This window comes from Hippopotamus amphibius, chromosome 6 (genome assembly GCF_030028045.1).
Source record: "Hippopotamus amphibius kiboko isolate mHipAmp2 chromosome 6, mHipAmp2.hap2, whole genome shotgun sequence".
Classification (NCBI taxonomy): Eukaryota; Metazoa; Chordata; class Mammalia; order Artiodactyla; family Hippopotamidae; genus Hippopotamus; species Hippopotamus amphibius.
Window position 1 is genome coordinate 70,997,056 of NC_080191.1, and position 18,657 is coordinate 71,015,712.

An 18,657-nucleotide genomic window follows, 5' to 3' on the forward strand; every position below is an offset into this window, starting at 1 on the left:
GGCCAAAACTGCAACAGTACTTAAAAAATATAGTTATTCCATTATTACCTATGAACACAAGACTAGGAAGCAAGTATGCTAGCCATGAAGGTTAATAAGTTCCTGTAAATGAGCATCAGGTATGGTTCCTGAGTTCCTGGCAGCAAAATTAAAAACTGCATGTGGAAAGCAGTGGTGTCCTTTCCAAAGAGCATATAGCATTAAGAAAACATTTTATATCCAGGCAGTTCTTAGTTTATAGTCAGTGCTTTTTACAGAAGTGACAAAGCAGTTGCTTAGGTCTTGGAGCTTGACCTTGAATGATCGTTCTTCACGTCTGGTTTTTATCCACTGTCTTTGTGGTGGCATCACTGCTCAACTTGTAGCTTTAAATTTTTTAACTTAGATCAAAATTTTCTCACTTCACACACATAGTTTTTATTTTGGGGGCTTTGGAGGGTTTGTTTTTAATAGCTGTTATTAAATACAAATCCTACTAAATATTAAGTGGACTAAGGGAGCAGATAGGAAGGGCGAGCTCTTCCAGTAACTTTTAACATCAAACAATTTAGCATACAATTGTTAGGAAAGAAATTTGTCTTAAAATACATACCAGGGACACTAGTTTTCAACCTCTTACTTACTATAGATAATTACCCTGATATCTTAAAAAGAAAAGCCCTCATTTCTAATGCCAAGGATTTATCTTAAAATTAGATGCACAAACTTCTGTTTGACATGTTACCTTCTAACAGTTATCATTTGAGGTTTGATAAATTCTCAAAATGTTTACAATATCCCCAAGAAATTGCAGCCAAAAATATGAGTTTGCTTAAAGGTAGTTAGGTTCTTTCTTGTCCTGAAGGGTCTCTTTCTGAAGACTTAGTAGGAGCTATGTGTAAAAGCAATTAATTAAATTGTGGAAGTTAATTTGCCTAATTAAGTACATAGTTTTTTATAGTTAATCCATATTCATGAAAGCAGATTTCACTGTATCCAGATAACACAACGTAGGCTATGCAAGGCACTGGTGAAACTTACCTAAAATCATGGTGAAACAAGGCAAGGATTATGTATGTATGAATTTGTTGAAGATAGTCTAAATATGTTCTAGTATAAAATTTTATTATTTATTAATATACTAAATTACTACCTTAATTATGAAAGTTTTCTAACTCAAATGCTTTTAGAAAATAGTGCTGTATTTTGCTCTTTTAAAAAAATTTTATTTGGTATTAGAATTTCTTTAGTGAAGCATTTTGTGTTATAGATCATTGTTTCCTTCTACAGAGATACTTCTGGTAATAATTATATTTTCTTTAAAATATATGTAAAAATTGATTCTTTGCTCCTGCATCCAAAGTTCAAATTAATATTCTAGAAATGGAAGGCAGCTAGTGTGAAAAAAATGAAAAAATTTTTTGAAGTCTTATTGCTGTTGTGCCCTTGATTTTCTTTGCATTCGTAGGTCTAATTTTATTTACATTTGTTACATCCAATTTAAAACTGGATTGAAGGCTTGCAGTGAAGAACACTGAAAATGTTATGTCTCAGTGGACCTCAGACCCTCCACTTTTTTTATGAACTGGAAGATCTAGTGCTTCTCTTCTGTGCTGCCTTTGGCAGATCATTCATTTTATATATTTCAACCTCATTTCTTTATTTTTTAAAATAAAGGACTTCTTTTGTATTTCATCTAAATTCTAGTTCTAGTCTATTGTATTCATTCTGAGTGTTCATTTTCTCATATTCTATCAGAATTTTGCCACAATACCCTGAAGAACTGCATTTATAAGTCTTTTATTACTTAAATAATTAATCTCCTTTGGGTGGTTTGTGAGATAGCATCTTCTATAAATTCTGTCTTGACCATCATCTCTAAAGAAATGTAGTGACTGGATAAATATAGCAACATGTATTTGGTCCAGTTGGGAAATTAGTAAAAGTAAATGGGCAGTAATAATCTCATATATGTTCTTGTTAGCATTAGAATTACTTGCTATAATAAGATATACTACAGCAGTGGTTGTTCCTCTTCCAACTACATATCTATGCTGAGGTTTGATTTTCCTCATATATTTCACAGTGTATCAAAAATAGGTTGAAGGCTGACTGACATTAAAGATTTGCAAACATCTAAAGCAGTGATTTTCTTCTGAACAGATTTGTTTTGGAATTATTGTTATTTTTCATAAAAATGTTATTTCTGTTAACATGGAACTAGTTTTTTTTAACAAATTAATACTTTTAAATCCTCAGTTTTAATTTTAAATCCAGTATTGTTGATTGTAACTGACAAAAGTTTTTTGACATCCTCTATAATTTTTTCAGAGTGTATAGAAGTCCTGTAAGGATTTTTATTAATAGTATTCTAGAAAATGAAATAAAATGAAATGTAATATTTTTTTCTCAACTGAATTAAAATGTTTTCTTCAAGGTTTTACAAAACAATGCAAAGTATCAAGTAGTACCCAAAAAGCTGACCATAGGCAAACGCCTAGCTCAATGTCTACATCCAGCATTACCAGGTGGAGTCCATCGGAAGGCACTTGAAACATACGAAATTATCTTCAAAATCATTGGACCTAAGCGACTTGCCAAAGATCTTTTTTTATATAGGTGAGAATAGTTTTACTATCTATTTGCATGTAAGTAAAATGTATTTTTAACTATTTTATGCTTTTTGCAGTATAAGCTAAAAAATTTAAAACTCCTTAATGAGAGTTTTCAGATGTTGATCTTAAATATTTTGATAAATAAGTACTTCAGAAAAATTTACAGTATCTTAATATAAGAATTGTTTTCTTCGCAGATTTCATTTTTGAAAAGTTTTCATTCAAAATTATGGAGACTATAATACATTCTCCCTTTTTAAGGTAGAGAACTACCCTGAGAAAAAATAAAATACCTTGATCTCTCAGCAGCTTTCAACATAGTTGACCATTCTCTACTTGAAATAGTCTTTTTCTCTTGGCTTCTGTCATACTACATTCTCCAGTTTTGTTAGTTTCTCAATCCCCTCTATCAGCCTTTTCTCCCCTCCCTGAACTCTACATATGGAGTTTCTTAAGGCTTGCTTAGACCTGCACCTAATGTTTTCACTTTATATTCTCTCCTTGGGCATGCTTATGCAAGCCATGATTTATGTTTTATGTGCTGACTCCCAACTTGATATCACTGGTGCTGATTTCAGCTTTAAACTCCTGGCTTACTTGCCACCTCATTGTGAATCTTTAAAGACACCTGAAGCTCAACCTGCTCCAAACTCACCTCACCTTCTCCCATAAACCTGGCCATCTGTAGTATGCTAAAGTTCAGTAAATCTACCCCCATCCATCCATTTACACCTGAAATCTCAGAGTTACACTTGACATCTTGTTTTCTTTGCCCATATTCTCCTTCCTCTCATGTACATTCTGTCACTAAGAGTTTAATCTTATGGTGGTTAAGAGCAGAGGCAGTGGAGTCAAACAATTCATATTTATGGCTAACTTGCTCTGTGATCTTGGGCCATTTTCTTCATCTCTCTCTGCATGTGTTCTCATCTGCAAAAATGGGAATAAGATTACCAATTTCATAGGATTGTTACTAGAATTAAATGAGTTAATATATGTAAAGTACTTGAACAATGTACAGCATGTAGTAGGTACTCAATAAATGTTAGCTACTGTTCCATGTTCCAAATACATCTATTTCTCTCTACCATTACTGGCAGCATCCACACTAAGTAAGCATTATCTCTAGTCTGGCCTTTGTTACTGGCCTCCTAATGTTCATATAACATCTGTTCTTATCCTCTTACACCCTTTTCTCCACATAGTACCAGACTAAACTTTTTAATACATTAAATAGATAACGTCATTCCTCTGTTAAAAACCTCCATTGACTTCCTCCTGTCACTTAAAAATGGAATTCAGAACCCTTACTGTGACTTTTCTGGCTTCATGTATTTTGGCCCAGGCTGTGTCAGTGACCTCTAACTCCTGCTACTTTCTACCCAGTTTACTCCATTCTGACAACATAGGTCTCTTTGCTTATTCTTCATCATTTTCTTTGCTTTTCCCTCACCTTGTAATGCTTTAATCCAGGTCTCTGATCAAATATCAACTCCTCAGAGAAGTCTTGCCTATTTACTTATACATCTTTGTCATTAGCAGTTTTACTGTGATATATTTAGAGATAGATATCTTTTTATTTATCCTGATTGGGATTCATTGGGATTTTAAAATCTGTGACTCAGTACCTTTCATCAATTCTTGAGTCTCCTTAAATTGCCTTTAAACTCCATATATTCTCTCTTCCTTTTTTGGAACTGTGATTAAACATATGTTAGAACTTTTCATGCTGGCTTCCCTATATCTTATCCTCTCTTCCTTTTTAGTTTGATATAGTCCCACTAGTTTATTTTTGCCTTTGTTGCCTTTGTTTTAGATTTCCTATCCAGAAAAAGCATTGCCAAGCCAGTGTCGAAGAGCTTTTCTCTATGTTTTCCTCTATGTTTCCTCTGTGTTTTATGGTTCCAGGCCTTATATTTAAGTCTTTAATCCATTTTGAGTTAACTTTTGTGAGTTGTGTAAGATAGGGGTCTAATTTCATTCTTTTGCATGTGCATTTCCAGTTTTTCTTTCTCATTCTTGATATTGGTGATGCAGATATCCTTTTTTTTCCCACTTTGGTTAGTCTTGTCATGAGCTTATCAATTTCATAAGTCTTTTTAAAAACAAACTTTTAACTTCATTGGTCCACTTTACTGTGTATATGTTTTTCTTTAAATTCTGCATGAATGTTTTAAAAATAGAACCTAAAGTCAGTAATAGGTATTGTTAATGCTAATAATAAATACTGTATTCCAAGGAACAGCACTTTTTTTAAAAACAAGCTGAGAATTGCTCAATCAGTGTTACATGTAATAAAAGGTAGGTTCCTTTCTTTAAGGCAAGAGTTTTCTTATATAACTCTTGCCTGCTACTTTTTAAACTCTTTAACAGAAAGTTTACCTTAAGAAACACCTGTTTTACAAAGTGGCAGTGTATCTAATTTTATTAGCAGTATGTTATATAAGAGTAATAAATTAATTCTAGAATACCATGTCTAAATATGGCAGACGTTCTAACACACACATACCTTATGGAATAAAATTGTTATTCTATATTTTTTAGACATATAGTTAATTTAAAAACTAAAGTTTATATTAATGTTGGACTTTTTATTTTTTATTGAGTAATCTCAAGTTTTATGGTTTAACATAATTAAATACAAATATTTTTAAAGTTCTATAGTCTATTACAAGATAAAATATTGTATTGTGTCTTCAAGCTTATTTTTTTAAATGTGATACAGTACACAAAGGTGTTACTGAGAAGGTTAGACATGCAATTTGAACACCATAAAATATTAAATGGGTACGTAAACTTTTGATAATACAAACCCAAACTTCAGGCTAGAGAGATTTTAGAGCAGTCAGTATTCAGGTGGCAGGTGAAACCAAGAGAATGATTGAGATCACCCAGTGCATTGTGAAGGAATAAAACCATCTGTGAATATTTAGGAGTCACATTATTTAAAACACAGGTGGAGGAAGGTAGTCAGTGAAAAGGAACAAGAAGAATCAGAGATAGAAAATGTACCAAAAGACAGAGCTCACCTGAAAGCCAAAAGGGGAAAGAGTTTTAAGAGAAAGTTGTGGTGTATAGTATCAGATATTACAGGCAGATGAAACAGAGTAGGAACTGAAAATAGACCATCCAATCTGGCAGTTAGTAGACATTGGTGGTGCTATTGAGACCAGTTTCGGTAGAGCAGGTGGAACTGTCGTGATTGAAGATCAGATGGGAGGTGATAAGCTGGGGGAAATGCAGCTTTTGTGTTTTTGTTTTTGTTTTCTAAAGTTCAAGTAGGAAGGCAGCTTCAAGCCAGGAAGTAGTTCAGATAAAGGTTTGGGGATTTTGTTATTGTTGTAATTCGTTCTCTTTTTAGAATCACAGGGAAAGATTTAAGCACAGTTTTCAGTGGAGAAAGAATTTACGGGAAAGAAAAAGGATGGTGGATAAAGCAGGGCCCTGGCAAAGGCAGACATTGGGCCCTGGGCCAAGGTAGCTTTGAAGAGGCTACTTTTGTAGCTTTGTCACACTGTACCTAAAACTGAAGGCAGGAAAGTGGGGAGTTGAGGGAATTCCCACTAGATGACCTCTGTTTTCTGTATAAAGTAGAGTATTACAGATTCTTAATTCATTTGTTAAGCACTTTGTAAGTGCAGGACTTGGTGTTAAGAATTTAGGATACAGAAATAGAGTCATTGTCCCTTGCCTTCTGATATTACAGAATTATCTGTTAGAATTACTCTTTTTTTCCCCAGTTTTATTGACAAATAATTGACATACCTCACTGTATAAGTTTAAGGTATACAGCATGATGGTTTGATTTACATATATTGTGAAACAATTACCACAGTAGGTTCAACTAACATCATCTTCTCATATAGATTCAATAAAAACGAAAGAAAGAAGAAAAGAATAAAGGAAAAACATTTTCTCCTTGTGATGAACACTCTTAGGATTTACTGTATTACAACTTTGCTGTGTATCATATAGCAGTGTTAACTGTGGTCATCATGTTTTACATTACATTCTTAGTACCCAGTTATAACTGGAATTTGGTACCTTTTGACCACCTTCTTTTAATTCCCCCTCCTCCTAACCCCTTGCCTCTTATAATCATAAATCTGATTTTTTTTTCTGTGAGTTTGGGTTTGTTTTTGTTTTTGTTTTTTTTAAGATTCTACCTATAAGTGAATTCATACGGTATGTCTTTTTTGATCTGATTTATCTCAGTTTAATACCTTAAAAGTCCATCCATGTGGTTGCAAGTGGTAAGATTTCCTCATTTTTATGGCTGAATAATATTCCTTTGGGTGTGTATGTATGTGTGTGTGTATACCACAACTTCATCTATTCATCCATCAGTGGACTCTTAGGTTGTTTCCACGTCTTGAATAGTGTAAATAATGCTGCTATGAACATGGGGGTTCAGATATCTTTTTGAGTTAGTGTTTTTGTTACCTTTGAATATATTCCCATAAGTGGCATTTTTGACTTTTGAGTAATCTCCATACTGTTTTCCATAGTGGCTGTACCAACTTGCAGTCCCACCAACAGTGCACAAGGGTTCCTTTGTCTCCACATCCACACTAGCACTTGCTGTTTGGAGAAATGTCTATTCAGGTCCTTTGCCCATTTTGTAATGAGATTGTTTGCTATTGAGTTGTACAAGTTCTTTATTTGTTTTGGATATTAACCCCTTATCAGATATATGGCTTGTGAATATTTTTTCCCATTCTTCAGGTTGTCTTTTCACTCTGTAGATGTTTCCTTTTGCTGTGAGGAACAGAATTACTTTTATTTATTTTTTTTGGCTGCAGCACTCGGTGTGCAGAATCTTAGTTCCCTGACCAGGAATCAAACCCGTGTCCCCTGCAGTGCAAGTGCAGAGTCTTAACCACTGGACTGCCAGGGAAGTCCCTAGCATTACTTATTATTATCACAGCAATAGAATTACTTATTGTTAGTAAGAACAGAATTACTTATTAGAATAAGTATTGGGTACTATGGGAACATCAAGTAAGGAGCCTAACCTAGTCAAATTAAGAGACAGTCTCCTCAGGGAAACAGCTTAGGCTGAGTCCTGAAAGTCTAGGAGTCCTGCAGACAACAAGGAGGGTGTAAGTAAGGGAGCAGGAATTGTATTGTCAGAGCAGCATGTGCAAAGGCCTGGTCACTAGAGAGGGTGTAGAAGGTTCTAAAATGAGTTTGAGAGGAATTCTTCAGTGTAGCTGGAGCAGAGAGTGCACGCATGATATTGGTGAGCATACATGGGCTGTTTAGAGGTATGTAGTAGCAAGAGGTTAAAAGCCACATTAAGCAGTTAGATTATATCTTAAAGGCAGCAGGAAACCAATGAAAGCTTTTGAAAACAGCTGCTTCAGGGCAATACTGAAGCAGTACTTGGTAAGACATGATGATTGAGATATCTGGATGGTCTCTTCTAAGGAACTATCTAGTGGAGATGGAGAGAATTTATTATATTCCAAAAATATGTAGGAGAATGACTTGGAGAGAAAACTTGGTGATTGATTCCAATTTAAAGTAGTTTTTTTTTTTTTTTTTAAAGGGTCAAGAATCACTCTGAGATGTATAGCTTTTGGTCAGCCAGATAGTTGCCGATACCATATTTTGAAATGGAGTTACAGGGGAAGCATCAGGTTTTTTGAGGGGGAAAGAGAGGGAATTCTGTTTAGAAATTGTGAAATCTGAAGCCCTTGTGAAACAGCTAGGTGGCCATTGGTTTTATAAGTATGAAGCTGAGGTGAGAGACCTAGGTTGGTTTATTGGATAGAGAAGTCATCACTATACAGGATGCCTTTTTAAGCTAACCAGTATAACATTATTTCATTTTTAAAAGATTTATACACACATGTTGGTACGTATGAATTAATATTTTGTAGTTATTTTGTCGCCCACTTTTATTTTTTAAAACAGTTCTGGACTATTTCCTCTTCTTGCAAATGCTGCCATGTCGGTGAAACCAACACTGCTAAGTTTGTATGAGATGTATTATCTGCCTTTGGGTAAAACACTGAAGCCTGGTCTACAAGGATTGCTAACTGGTATTCTTCCTGGCTTAGAAGAAGGATCAGAGTACTATGAGAGGTAAGATGGTACTGTTATTGCTGCAGCTAAGTAATCAAAGTCGTGGATTTGTCAGCAAGCATCCTTAAATCAGTAATGTTGACATCACAAAAACTAATTATTCTAAACACTTCAGTATATCACCTGAAGATTTTTATAGCAAAAAGATTATTGTAGTATATCTAGTCTGTGTATCACACTGAAAATTTAGCTGGGTAATAGGAGCACAGACTTGGAGGGTAGATAGACTGGGTTCACATTCTAGTTTGGCAGACACTGTGCGAGCTTAGGAAACATTTCTGAACTTTATTGAGTTTTCTCATGTATAAAAATGCAAACCTATTTCATTGTGTTACTGTATTATTTCAGTATCACTTAGTCTAGTGCCTAGCACATACAAATCACTCAAAAAATTGTGACCCATAATTTAAAATAATAATGGTACAATAGATAGGACATTTAAATTAATAAAAAGAATGGGAAATTGGGCCATGTGCCATCAATTTTTAAATTGTTAATGGTGGAAAATAGCCTAGCACCAAGCTATTGACATGATACTCTTGATATTTTAACTGTTCAAAGAAAATGATTTGATCTGTTTTGGAGCATCTTATTTCTTTGGAAGTTAATAGTGGTAGACAATTCAGGGTAACATTAAGTATCTTTAATATCTCTGTTACTGATATTCTTACCAAAAAGGAAATTATGAATTAAGGTGGCAGAAATAGAAAATGCCAACTTTTCTTTGAGTACACGTAATTATTTAAATCTAAATAATTCATTCCAGTGCATTGAGCAGCTACTCTATTTTATTGTATTTCATCTACTTCCATAATGCTGTAAGAATCTAATCCTGAAATCATTGGATTACTCTTAAAGCTACTTTGAGAAAAAATACTTTTGTCCTCAAAATTTATCATTTGCTGTTATTAACTTTTTTACTTACTTCCTTACAGTTTTAGAAGCATGATGTGAGATTATTTTATTTAGTTTATAAATCAGTCTTGTTTTAAATTGTTTTATTAATTTTCCTAAGGGAAGTGTACAATCAATACAATTTTATAACTCTGCTAGTTATAATTAAAAATTAAACACAGAAATTGAATAATGATCTTTATGACTGTGGTATCTCTATGATTTATCTTGTTATGTGCCTTAGTCCTTTGGGCTGTTGTAGCAAAATATCACAGACTGGGTAGAAATTTATTTTCAGAAATTTAAAATATTCAGAACTGCAAAAATTCAGAAATTTATGGCTCACAGTTCTGGAGGCTAGAAGTCCAAAATCAAGGTGCCAGTATGGCCCTGCTTTGGTGAGAGCCTTCTGCCCAGTTCATAGCTAGAGCCTTTTCCCTGTGTCCTCACCTACTGGAAAGGGCTTTGGAGCTCATAAGAATGCTAAGCTCATTCATGAGGGCTCCACCCTCATGACTTAAGCCCCTCCCAAAGGCTCTACCTTCTAATACCATCACTTTGGGGGGTCAGGGTTTTAACATATAAATTTTCAGGGGACATAAACTTTCAGAGCATAGCATTATGTTTTGCTAGTTATTTCATTACAAGTTCTATAAAATGATATGAAAACATGTTCTTTTAATGCATAGGTAAATTGAGGCCAGAAGGGATTACAGTGTTAATATTAAATCACATAGCAAGTAAACAGTAGAACTCATCAGATTCTCTTGATTCTGAATCTGGTATGCAACAACATAATAATTTTTTGTGTATTGCATTGTTTATCTTACATTTAAAGCAAATGAAAGGTAATTATTCTTTAAATGCAGTTCTTAATAAAGCAATAATGCATCTCTGATTTTGTCATAGGATAATTCATTGAAATTGTAGTGAATTACATAATGTGATTTCAAAGAGAAGGAAATATTTAGAAATATCCTTTAAAATTTTGTAGAAAGTTAACAGAAGACATGTTCTGCTATAGGATTATTATTAACTATAATGTATGTGGGTTTAACAACCCACTGAGGTAGATGAGACTTGTGGTGTTTTGGTGTTATCTTTATTTTACAAATGAGGAAACTGAACTGAAGAAAGACTAAGTGTTCTCCCCAAATTATACAGCTAGTAAATGGGGGAGCCTGGACTTACATCCAGTCCTCTGACTCTGACGTGTATGTTTCTTCACATCTATGGAACATATGACTATGACAGGGATGCTTTCATACATTCTGGGAGAGGATCATGATTTACGTTTAACAATGTGAAGCTAAATATTTCCCTTTTTCAACCACTTTATTTTGTACCTCAGAACAAACACGTTATTGGAAAAGGTTGCTGCTGCAGTAGACCAGTCGGCATTCTACAGTGCCCTCTGGGGTAGTCTTCTCACCAGTCCTGCTGTGCGTCTACCTGGAATCACGTATGTTCTCGCCCATTTGAACAGAAAGCTTTCCATGGAAGATCAGCTTTATATAATTGGCAGTGATATTGAGTTAATGGTAGGTCTACATGTGGTTGCTCATTTAACTTATACTTCTCTATAGCCAGGCACAAAATTCCAGATATTAAGAATCGTGCCACGAATGAAGTTCCTGTTTTCACGGAGCTTACATGTTTCATTAAGGAAACTTAAAGACCAGATTAGTCACTAAGTATCTTTTGATAACCTTCAAATTTTTTTTCATGGAAAAGGAATTGTTATTTATATGTTATCTTTATTATCTGTTATTCAAGCAAATAAATGGTTTTTATTACCATCTTGCTAACTGATTAGACTACTGTTAACATAGCCACATTCATTGTATTATCCCCAAGTGTACCTTCTCTTGAATGATAGCTTTCTTGTTAGGAGAGGCAGATTTTAGACAGAGTGATAGCCAGATTCTGTATGAGATTTATGCAAAATGATATATTACTAAAGCAAACAGTGAAAGATAGTTGGAAAAAATCACATTGATTGCTTGCTTATATTTTTTAATTTCAATATTAGAAGAGAAGGAAATCTTTTATCTCTGTAGAGTGCCATACTCTTAAAATGATCAAGGGGGGAACAACAAAGAAATCCTCAAGGGTCATTTTGAAATGTTTAAAAACAGGTTGCGATTAATCATCCTTTGCTTTTTCCCCACATGGTTATGAGATGTAAGATTTTTATGCAGATTTTTGATTATATGTATTAAAGTATAATTAACATACACTGAAATTAACTCATCTTATGTGTACAGTTGTATGAATTTGACAAATGCATACAGTCAGGTAACCAATACTACAAAATCAAGATAGAGAACATTTACATCACCCCAAAAAGTTCTTTTGTGTCCCTTTTTAGTCGCTCCCATTCCCCTACACTCCCAAGCCCTTGCAAACACTGGTCTATTTTCTATTCCTGCAGATTGTGCTTTTTACAGAATGTTACATAATAGAATCATGCAGTGTTAGCTGTTGTCTGGTTTCTTTCACTTTGTGTAACACATCTGAGAGTCATCCATGGTTTTGCATGTATCAGTAGTTTGTTCTTTTATGTTGTTATGTAGTATTGTATGAATATACCACAGTTTATTCATTCACTCATTAATGAACATGTGAGTTCTTTCCAGTTTGGGGCAGTTATGTATAAAACTAAATGTTTGAATACAGTTATTTATATAGACATGTTCTTTTTCCATTTACAACTATTTTTTTTTAATTTTTATTTTATATTGGAGTATAGTTGATTTACAATGTTGTGTTAGTTGCAAGTGTACAGCACAGTGATTCAGTTATATATATACCTATTATTTTTCATATTCTCTTCCCATTTAGGTTAGTACAGAATGTTGAGTAGAGTTCCCTGTGCTATACAGTAGGTCCTTGTTGGTTATCTGTTTTAAATATAGTAGTGTGTATATGTCAATCCCAACCTCCTAATTTATCCCTTCCCCCCACTTTCCCTTTTGGTAACCATAAGTTTGTTTTCTAAGTCTGTGAGTCTGTTTATGTTTTGTAAATAAGTCCATTTGTATAATTTTTTTTAGGCTCCATATGTAAGCGATATTATATGATATTTGTCTTTGTCTTACTGACTTCACTTAGTATGATAATCTCTAGTATGTTGTGGCAAATGGCATTATTTCATTATTTTGAATGCCTAAGTATATATGTACCACATCTTCTATTGTATATATGTACCACATCTTCTTTATCCAGACATATATTCTTTTGTATATATGTACCACATCTTCTTTATCCAGACATATATTCTTATTTCTTGGGAAAATACCTAGAAATGGGATTTCTGGTTCATATGGTAAATATGTTTAACTTTTTTTAACTAACAGCTTTATTGAGGTATAATTCACATACCATGAAATTTATCCTTTTGAATTGTACAATTCAGTAGTTTTTAGTATATTCACAGAGTTGTACAGCTGTCACCACTATCTAATTTGAGAACATTTTCATCACCCCAGAAAGAAACCCCATCTGTACCCATTAATCACATCACATTTCCCCCTCCTGTCCCTAGCAAGCACTAATCTATTTTTTGTTTCTATAGATTTGTCTATTCTGGACATTTCATGTAAATGAAATTATATAATATGTAGTCTTTTATGAATGCCTTCTTTCACTTACCATACTGTTTTCAAGATTCATTCATGTTGAAGCATGTACTTCATTCCTTTTAATGGCTGATTAATATTCTGTTGTATGGATATAACACATTTTATTTATCCATCCATCAGTTGAGTACAGGTTGGGTTACTCCTACTTTTCGACTATTAATGAATAATTCTTTATGAACATTCATGTATAAGTTTCTGTGTAGACGTAAGTTTTCATATTTTCTGGATATACACGTAATAGTGGGATTACTGGGTCATATGGTAACCCTGTTTAACTTTTTGAGGAACTGGCAGACTGTTTTCCAAAGTGACTGTACCGGTTTACATTCTAATTAGTAAAATACAAGGGTTCCCATTTCTCAGCATCCTTTTCAATACTTGTTATTGTCTGTCTTTTTTATTGTAGCATCCTAATGGGTGTAAAGTGTTAGCTCATTGTGGTTTTGATTTGCATTTCCCTAATGACTAATGATGTTGAACATATTTGTGGTTATTGGCCATTTTTAAATCTTTGGAGAAATATCTATTCAAATTCTTTGCCCATTATTTAAATTGGGTTAATTCTCTTTTTGTTGTTGTGTTGTAGGAATTCTCTGTACATTTTGGATATTAAATTCTTATCATATATATGATTTTAAAATATTTTTCCCATTCTGTCAGGTGTCTTCTCACTTTCTTGATAGTGTCCTTTGGAGCACAAAAATTTTAATTTTGATCAAATCCAATTTATCTGTTTTCTCTTGTGTCATTTGTCCTTTTGGTGTTAGATATTATCTAAGAAATTGTGTCTGATCTAAGCTCAAACAGATTTACTTCTGTATTTTCTTCTAATATATGTTTTAAGGTTATAAGAAACTACCAAACTATTTTCCAAATGTATTGTTACATTTTGCTTTAATGACTTAATGGAAGTTTTAAAGAAGTCATTTTTAAAATTTCCTTAAAAACCAAGTGCCATAATTGGAAAACTGTAATACATCACAGTCAAATCACTAACCTCCTTATTATTCAAAGAGGTATATAAATAGATAAGTAAATATTAACAATCAAGTAGAAAAACTGATTTGAACAGAAACTTAACCTAAGGAAATACAAATAATTCAACAATACGAAAAAATTCTCAGTGTTATTTATAATAAGAGAAATAAAAGTTTAAACTGTATCAGGATACCAGTTTTCATATATCACATTGGCAAAAGCAAAAAATGTGTGGGTAAACATGGAAAAACAAATTGTCACACAGAGCTGGTGAGAATATAAATATACATAACCTAAGACAAAGCATTACACTATTTAAATCGCAACTGCATATAATCCCAAGATTCCCAAATTCTGCTTTGAAGGATTTTATTCTATAGGTGTGCTTGTTGTATATTAGGTAAGTATACTGCAACATTATTTACAATAGTAAATGGTTGTAAACAGTGTAAATGTCTGTCATTAGGAGCCTAGTTAAATAAAGTAGGATTCATCTATGAAAAGCAGTATATCTTTGGTTATAAAAAATGAAGCTCTTTATGTAATATTAAGGAAAACTCTTCAGAATATGTTGTTAATGAAAAAGGCAGAGTTTGGGATATATGCATGCATCTTTTTATTTACTTATGTTTGGAGACAGTATTCACTGGTAGTTCTGATTGTTTACACAAACAAAACTGGGTGATTGAAAACAGATGGGAGAGAATCTTTTGGCTGTGTACTCTTGTGCTCCTTAATTTTAAACCATTATATTTACCTATTCAAAACAATGTAAAAATGTTTAATTAATGATTTAAAAAAACTTGGAAGCATACTTTTATTTTGTGAGGAAAATGAAGCATTGTTACATTTTCATGGTAACTATTTCCCAGGGTAATACACAATAGCTACTAAAGGCTCTCTTATTTTAGGTAGAAGCAGTAAGTACTTCAGTGCAGGATTCAAGTGTACTGGTACAGAGAAGCACACTGGACCTCATACTCTTCTGTTTTCCATTCCACATGAGTCAGGTAAAACTAATGCTGATATCAATATAAGGCATTCTTTGCAAATTCATAGATTTCTGATGTGTAGTTATTTTTTAAATTAGATTTAAATTGGATTCTTTTGTTTTATAAACCAATAAGTACATAGAAAACAAGTTCCCTTTTTAAGGAGCAGAATTTGTGAAAATTTGGAGAAAAATAAGATTTATTGATTTTGATAAGAATATGGAAAATGAAATAAATTATTTCATACCTAAAAAAAAAGTTCTAACATTTAAAAAGCAAGAGGTAGTGTATTCATTGCTAGCTGTGAGTGAGCCAAGACTCTGAGACCCAGGCCTTCTACCCAGCTGTCATCTCTGTCCTAATGTCATCTTTTCTAGGTCTGATGATTTCAGGGATGTATGTCAGACCCTTAGCAGAGTCGGTGGTAATTTGAAAGCCAAATATTTAGTTACTCTAACATTCTCTAGTACAGTTGAACCTTGAACAAAGGTTTGAACTGTACAAGTCCACTTACATGCAGATTTTTTTCAGTAGTAAATACTACGGTACTACAGGATCTGCGGTGGTTTGAATCGAGGGATGTGGAACTGTGGATACGGAGGGCCAACTAAAATTACACTTGGGTTTTTGATTAGCTTTCGGCGCCCCTAACCCCCTCATTGTTCAATTGCTCATGGGTCAACTGTATTTTCATGACAGAAGAGAACAACTCACTTAAATCATAAATGAAGCTGGAATTTAATTTAATCAGTATCCTCATTTTTAAGGAAGTAATCTAAATTCTTTTTGAGTTCTAAACCCTGATGAGCAACTTAGAACACCAATGTGTCAGTATTCAGAATGGTGGAACTACATAACTAACAAATATAGTAAGAAATGGAGAATTTTTACCTTGGAAAGTTAAGTTTATTTCTAAAACGTCATTAGCAGAAAAGACTGTTTTGGGGGATTTTGTAACAGCTGTGGTTAGTAGATAACTAGTGAATTTTCATTATGATTAGCCATGCTCAGATTTTTCTTTATTACTTTATTCAGTTTGAAATTGAGTTATTAATAATTGAAAAATTTTACACTTTATTGCCTGTACTGTTCCCAGTAACAGGAATAGTATATTTGTAAGGGTGGGACATAAACCACCCCCAGTTTCTATTTTGAGACTTTCCATCTTTAAGCCAGGGGCCTTTATTCTGCCTCTGGCTTTTCACAGAAACGCCTGCTGGGACATATCAGTGTAGTCTAAACTTACCAGTATAGAGTTGGGCAAGCAGCCCGCAAGGTAAGAATGATTTTTTACTTTTTAAAATGCTCATAAAAGAAAACAAAGAAGATTACGGCAAAGAAATACATGTGGCTCAAACGCCTAAAATGTTTATTATCTGGCCCTTTATTGAAAAAACTTATTAATCTTCACTCTTAAACATTCCCATTGCTTTCTTCCCTTTCAAACGTTCAACACTGTCGGTCCTTCAGTATACTGATAGATGATTCGGCGAGATCTAAAGAATTAAGTCATGGTAAACTTAAAGTGAGAACAACAATGTAATCTCACTAGACCAGTATTTCTCAACCTGTATTCAGCCTGAGCTTCTTTCAGTACTTTCTTTCTTACCACCTCTGTATCCCTACCAGCCAAGAAGATTTCCTCTGCCTTCCTTCTATAATTTGTATTATGAAAACAATAGCTATGTTGAATACGTTTTTTTATAAGTACATACTCCACCCAGACCCAATTCTAATACTTTTCCCCCCATTACTATACCTTATTATTAGATTACCTGAGAAAAAGGATCATGACTGAGTATTCTCACTTTCCTCCTCTTCATGTCTTGCATATAATAAACTTATAACAACTATTGATTGTAATTGTAATTTAAGAGAGCCTTCATTACCTTATACCAGAGAGTGATTGCTTTTAGGAGCATTAGCACTTGACAAGTTTGTTAGACTCTTTATTTATTTTATGGAAAGTTGACCCTAATCTCTAGAAGTTACACCTTTAATTGAGATTATAGTAGAATTTTTTTTTATATTAGAAATATGTGGTGATGTCAGTAGTAATCAAGAAGGTGACTTCTTACTTTCCTAAGAGTAATTTTTCTCTCAAAATAAGATTGGAAGACAGTGCTTTTCATATCTTGTGACATCATATCTTGTTAAATAGGGAGATCAGCAGTTGTTTGGTTTCAGGACCCCATTACACACTTTAAAGATATTGAGGATCCCAAAAATTCTTACGCTTCTGTAGGTTAGATCTATCTATATTTATCATATTATAAATTAAAACTGACAAATTTTAAAATATCTACTAATTCATTTAAAATAAAGTTATCACATGAGTACAAATAATATTTTATGAAAGTAACTATTTAACAACACATTAAAAAATTAACAGATTAGCATTGTTTTATGTGTTTGCAAATCTCTTTAATGTCTGGTTTAATTGTAGAAAGCACAATGTTTGTATCTACTTAGGCATTCACTCTGTTGTGATTTTTTTCTTTTAATTGAAGTATTTAGATTAAATTTGATCTCACACAGATACTGGTTGGAAGAGGAAGGAGTATTTCCATAGTCTTTTTTGTTAAAATAGTGTATTTCTCTTTGATACTACACCAAAACTTGACAAGCTATAGTTTTAAAAAAATAGTTGCAATATGCAATCTAAAACCATATCAATGAACTTTTCACAATCTGTTTCATTAAAATCCACTGGTCTGTCTTGCACTTTGAATGGAATTTTTATCCATACATGCTTTTGTAACATCATGATTGATAGTTTGGAAAATGTTGTTTTACTTAACTATGCATATCTCGCAAGTGTTAACACAACAACAGTCACATTTACTAGTATCACCACTTGATCTCATCAGTAAAGTTTGTTAGGTATTGGGAAGGTTTCAAGCCAGTTCAATTCAATATAATTTCAAGCCAAATACAAATTTTCCAAAATTCTAATTTTCTCTTGGAAGCTCAAATTTTATTATTTGTAACAATGAATATGAATTGTTTTCCTTGAAGTGACAGGGTCACTTTGTTTATTTTTGAGAAAATGCCTGCCAGGTGTCCACGCCTGAATAATCATAGATCATATCAGTCATTCTTTCAGGTAAAAGTGATATTCTGTGACAAAAAGCTGGGAGTTCACCTCACAATTCAAATAATCACACAAGTGCTTTTCCTTGAAACATCCGTCATGCTTCCGTTTATAACAGGAGTGCTTTATTGTACTCCTTTCATTACACAGAATATTAAAACACATGTACTCAAGAGTCAATATTTAATAAAATAAATATTTGCTGTTCATCAACATTTTTTTAAGAGAACTTTATTATTTTTTGGCTGCATTGGGTCTTCGTTGTTGTGTGTGGGCTTTCTCTAATTGTGGCCGAGCGGGGGCTACTCTTCGTTGTGGTGTGAGGGCTTCTCATTGCAGTGGCTTCTCTTGTTGTGGAGCACGGGCTCTAG

The 18,657-nt window shown here is 33.3% G+C and overlaps 1 protein-coding gene across 9 annotated transcripts in view; it reads left to right on the forward strand.

Annotated features, from left to right (window-relative positions):
• The window catches only part of DOP1A (DOP1 leucine zipper like protein A), a 100,360-nt gene that overhangs the window by 25,674 nt on the left and 56,029 nt on the right, over window positions 1–18,657 (forward strand). For 7 of the 9 annotated variants that reach the window (XR_009054303.1, XM_057738826.1, XM_057738819.1 and 4 more), the window contains exons 3-6: window positions 2,417–2,598; window positions 8,514–8,684; window positions 10,930–11,119; window positions 15,112–15,210. Coding sequence is in view for 8 of the 9 variants with exons in the window: in XM_057738826.1 (XP_057594809.1) it covers window positions 2,417–2,598; window positions 8,514–8,684; window positions 10,930–11,119; window positions 15,112–15,210 (642 nt within the window). In the remaining variant the exon portion in view is untranslated. The remainder of the gene's footprint in view (window positions 1–2,416; window positions 2,599–8,513; window positions 8,685–10,929; window positions 11,120–15,111; window positions 15,211–18,657) is intronic. The other 2 variants (XM_057738822.1, XM_057738827.1) reach the window with 1 other exon arrangement.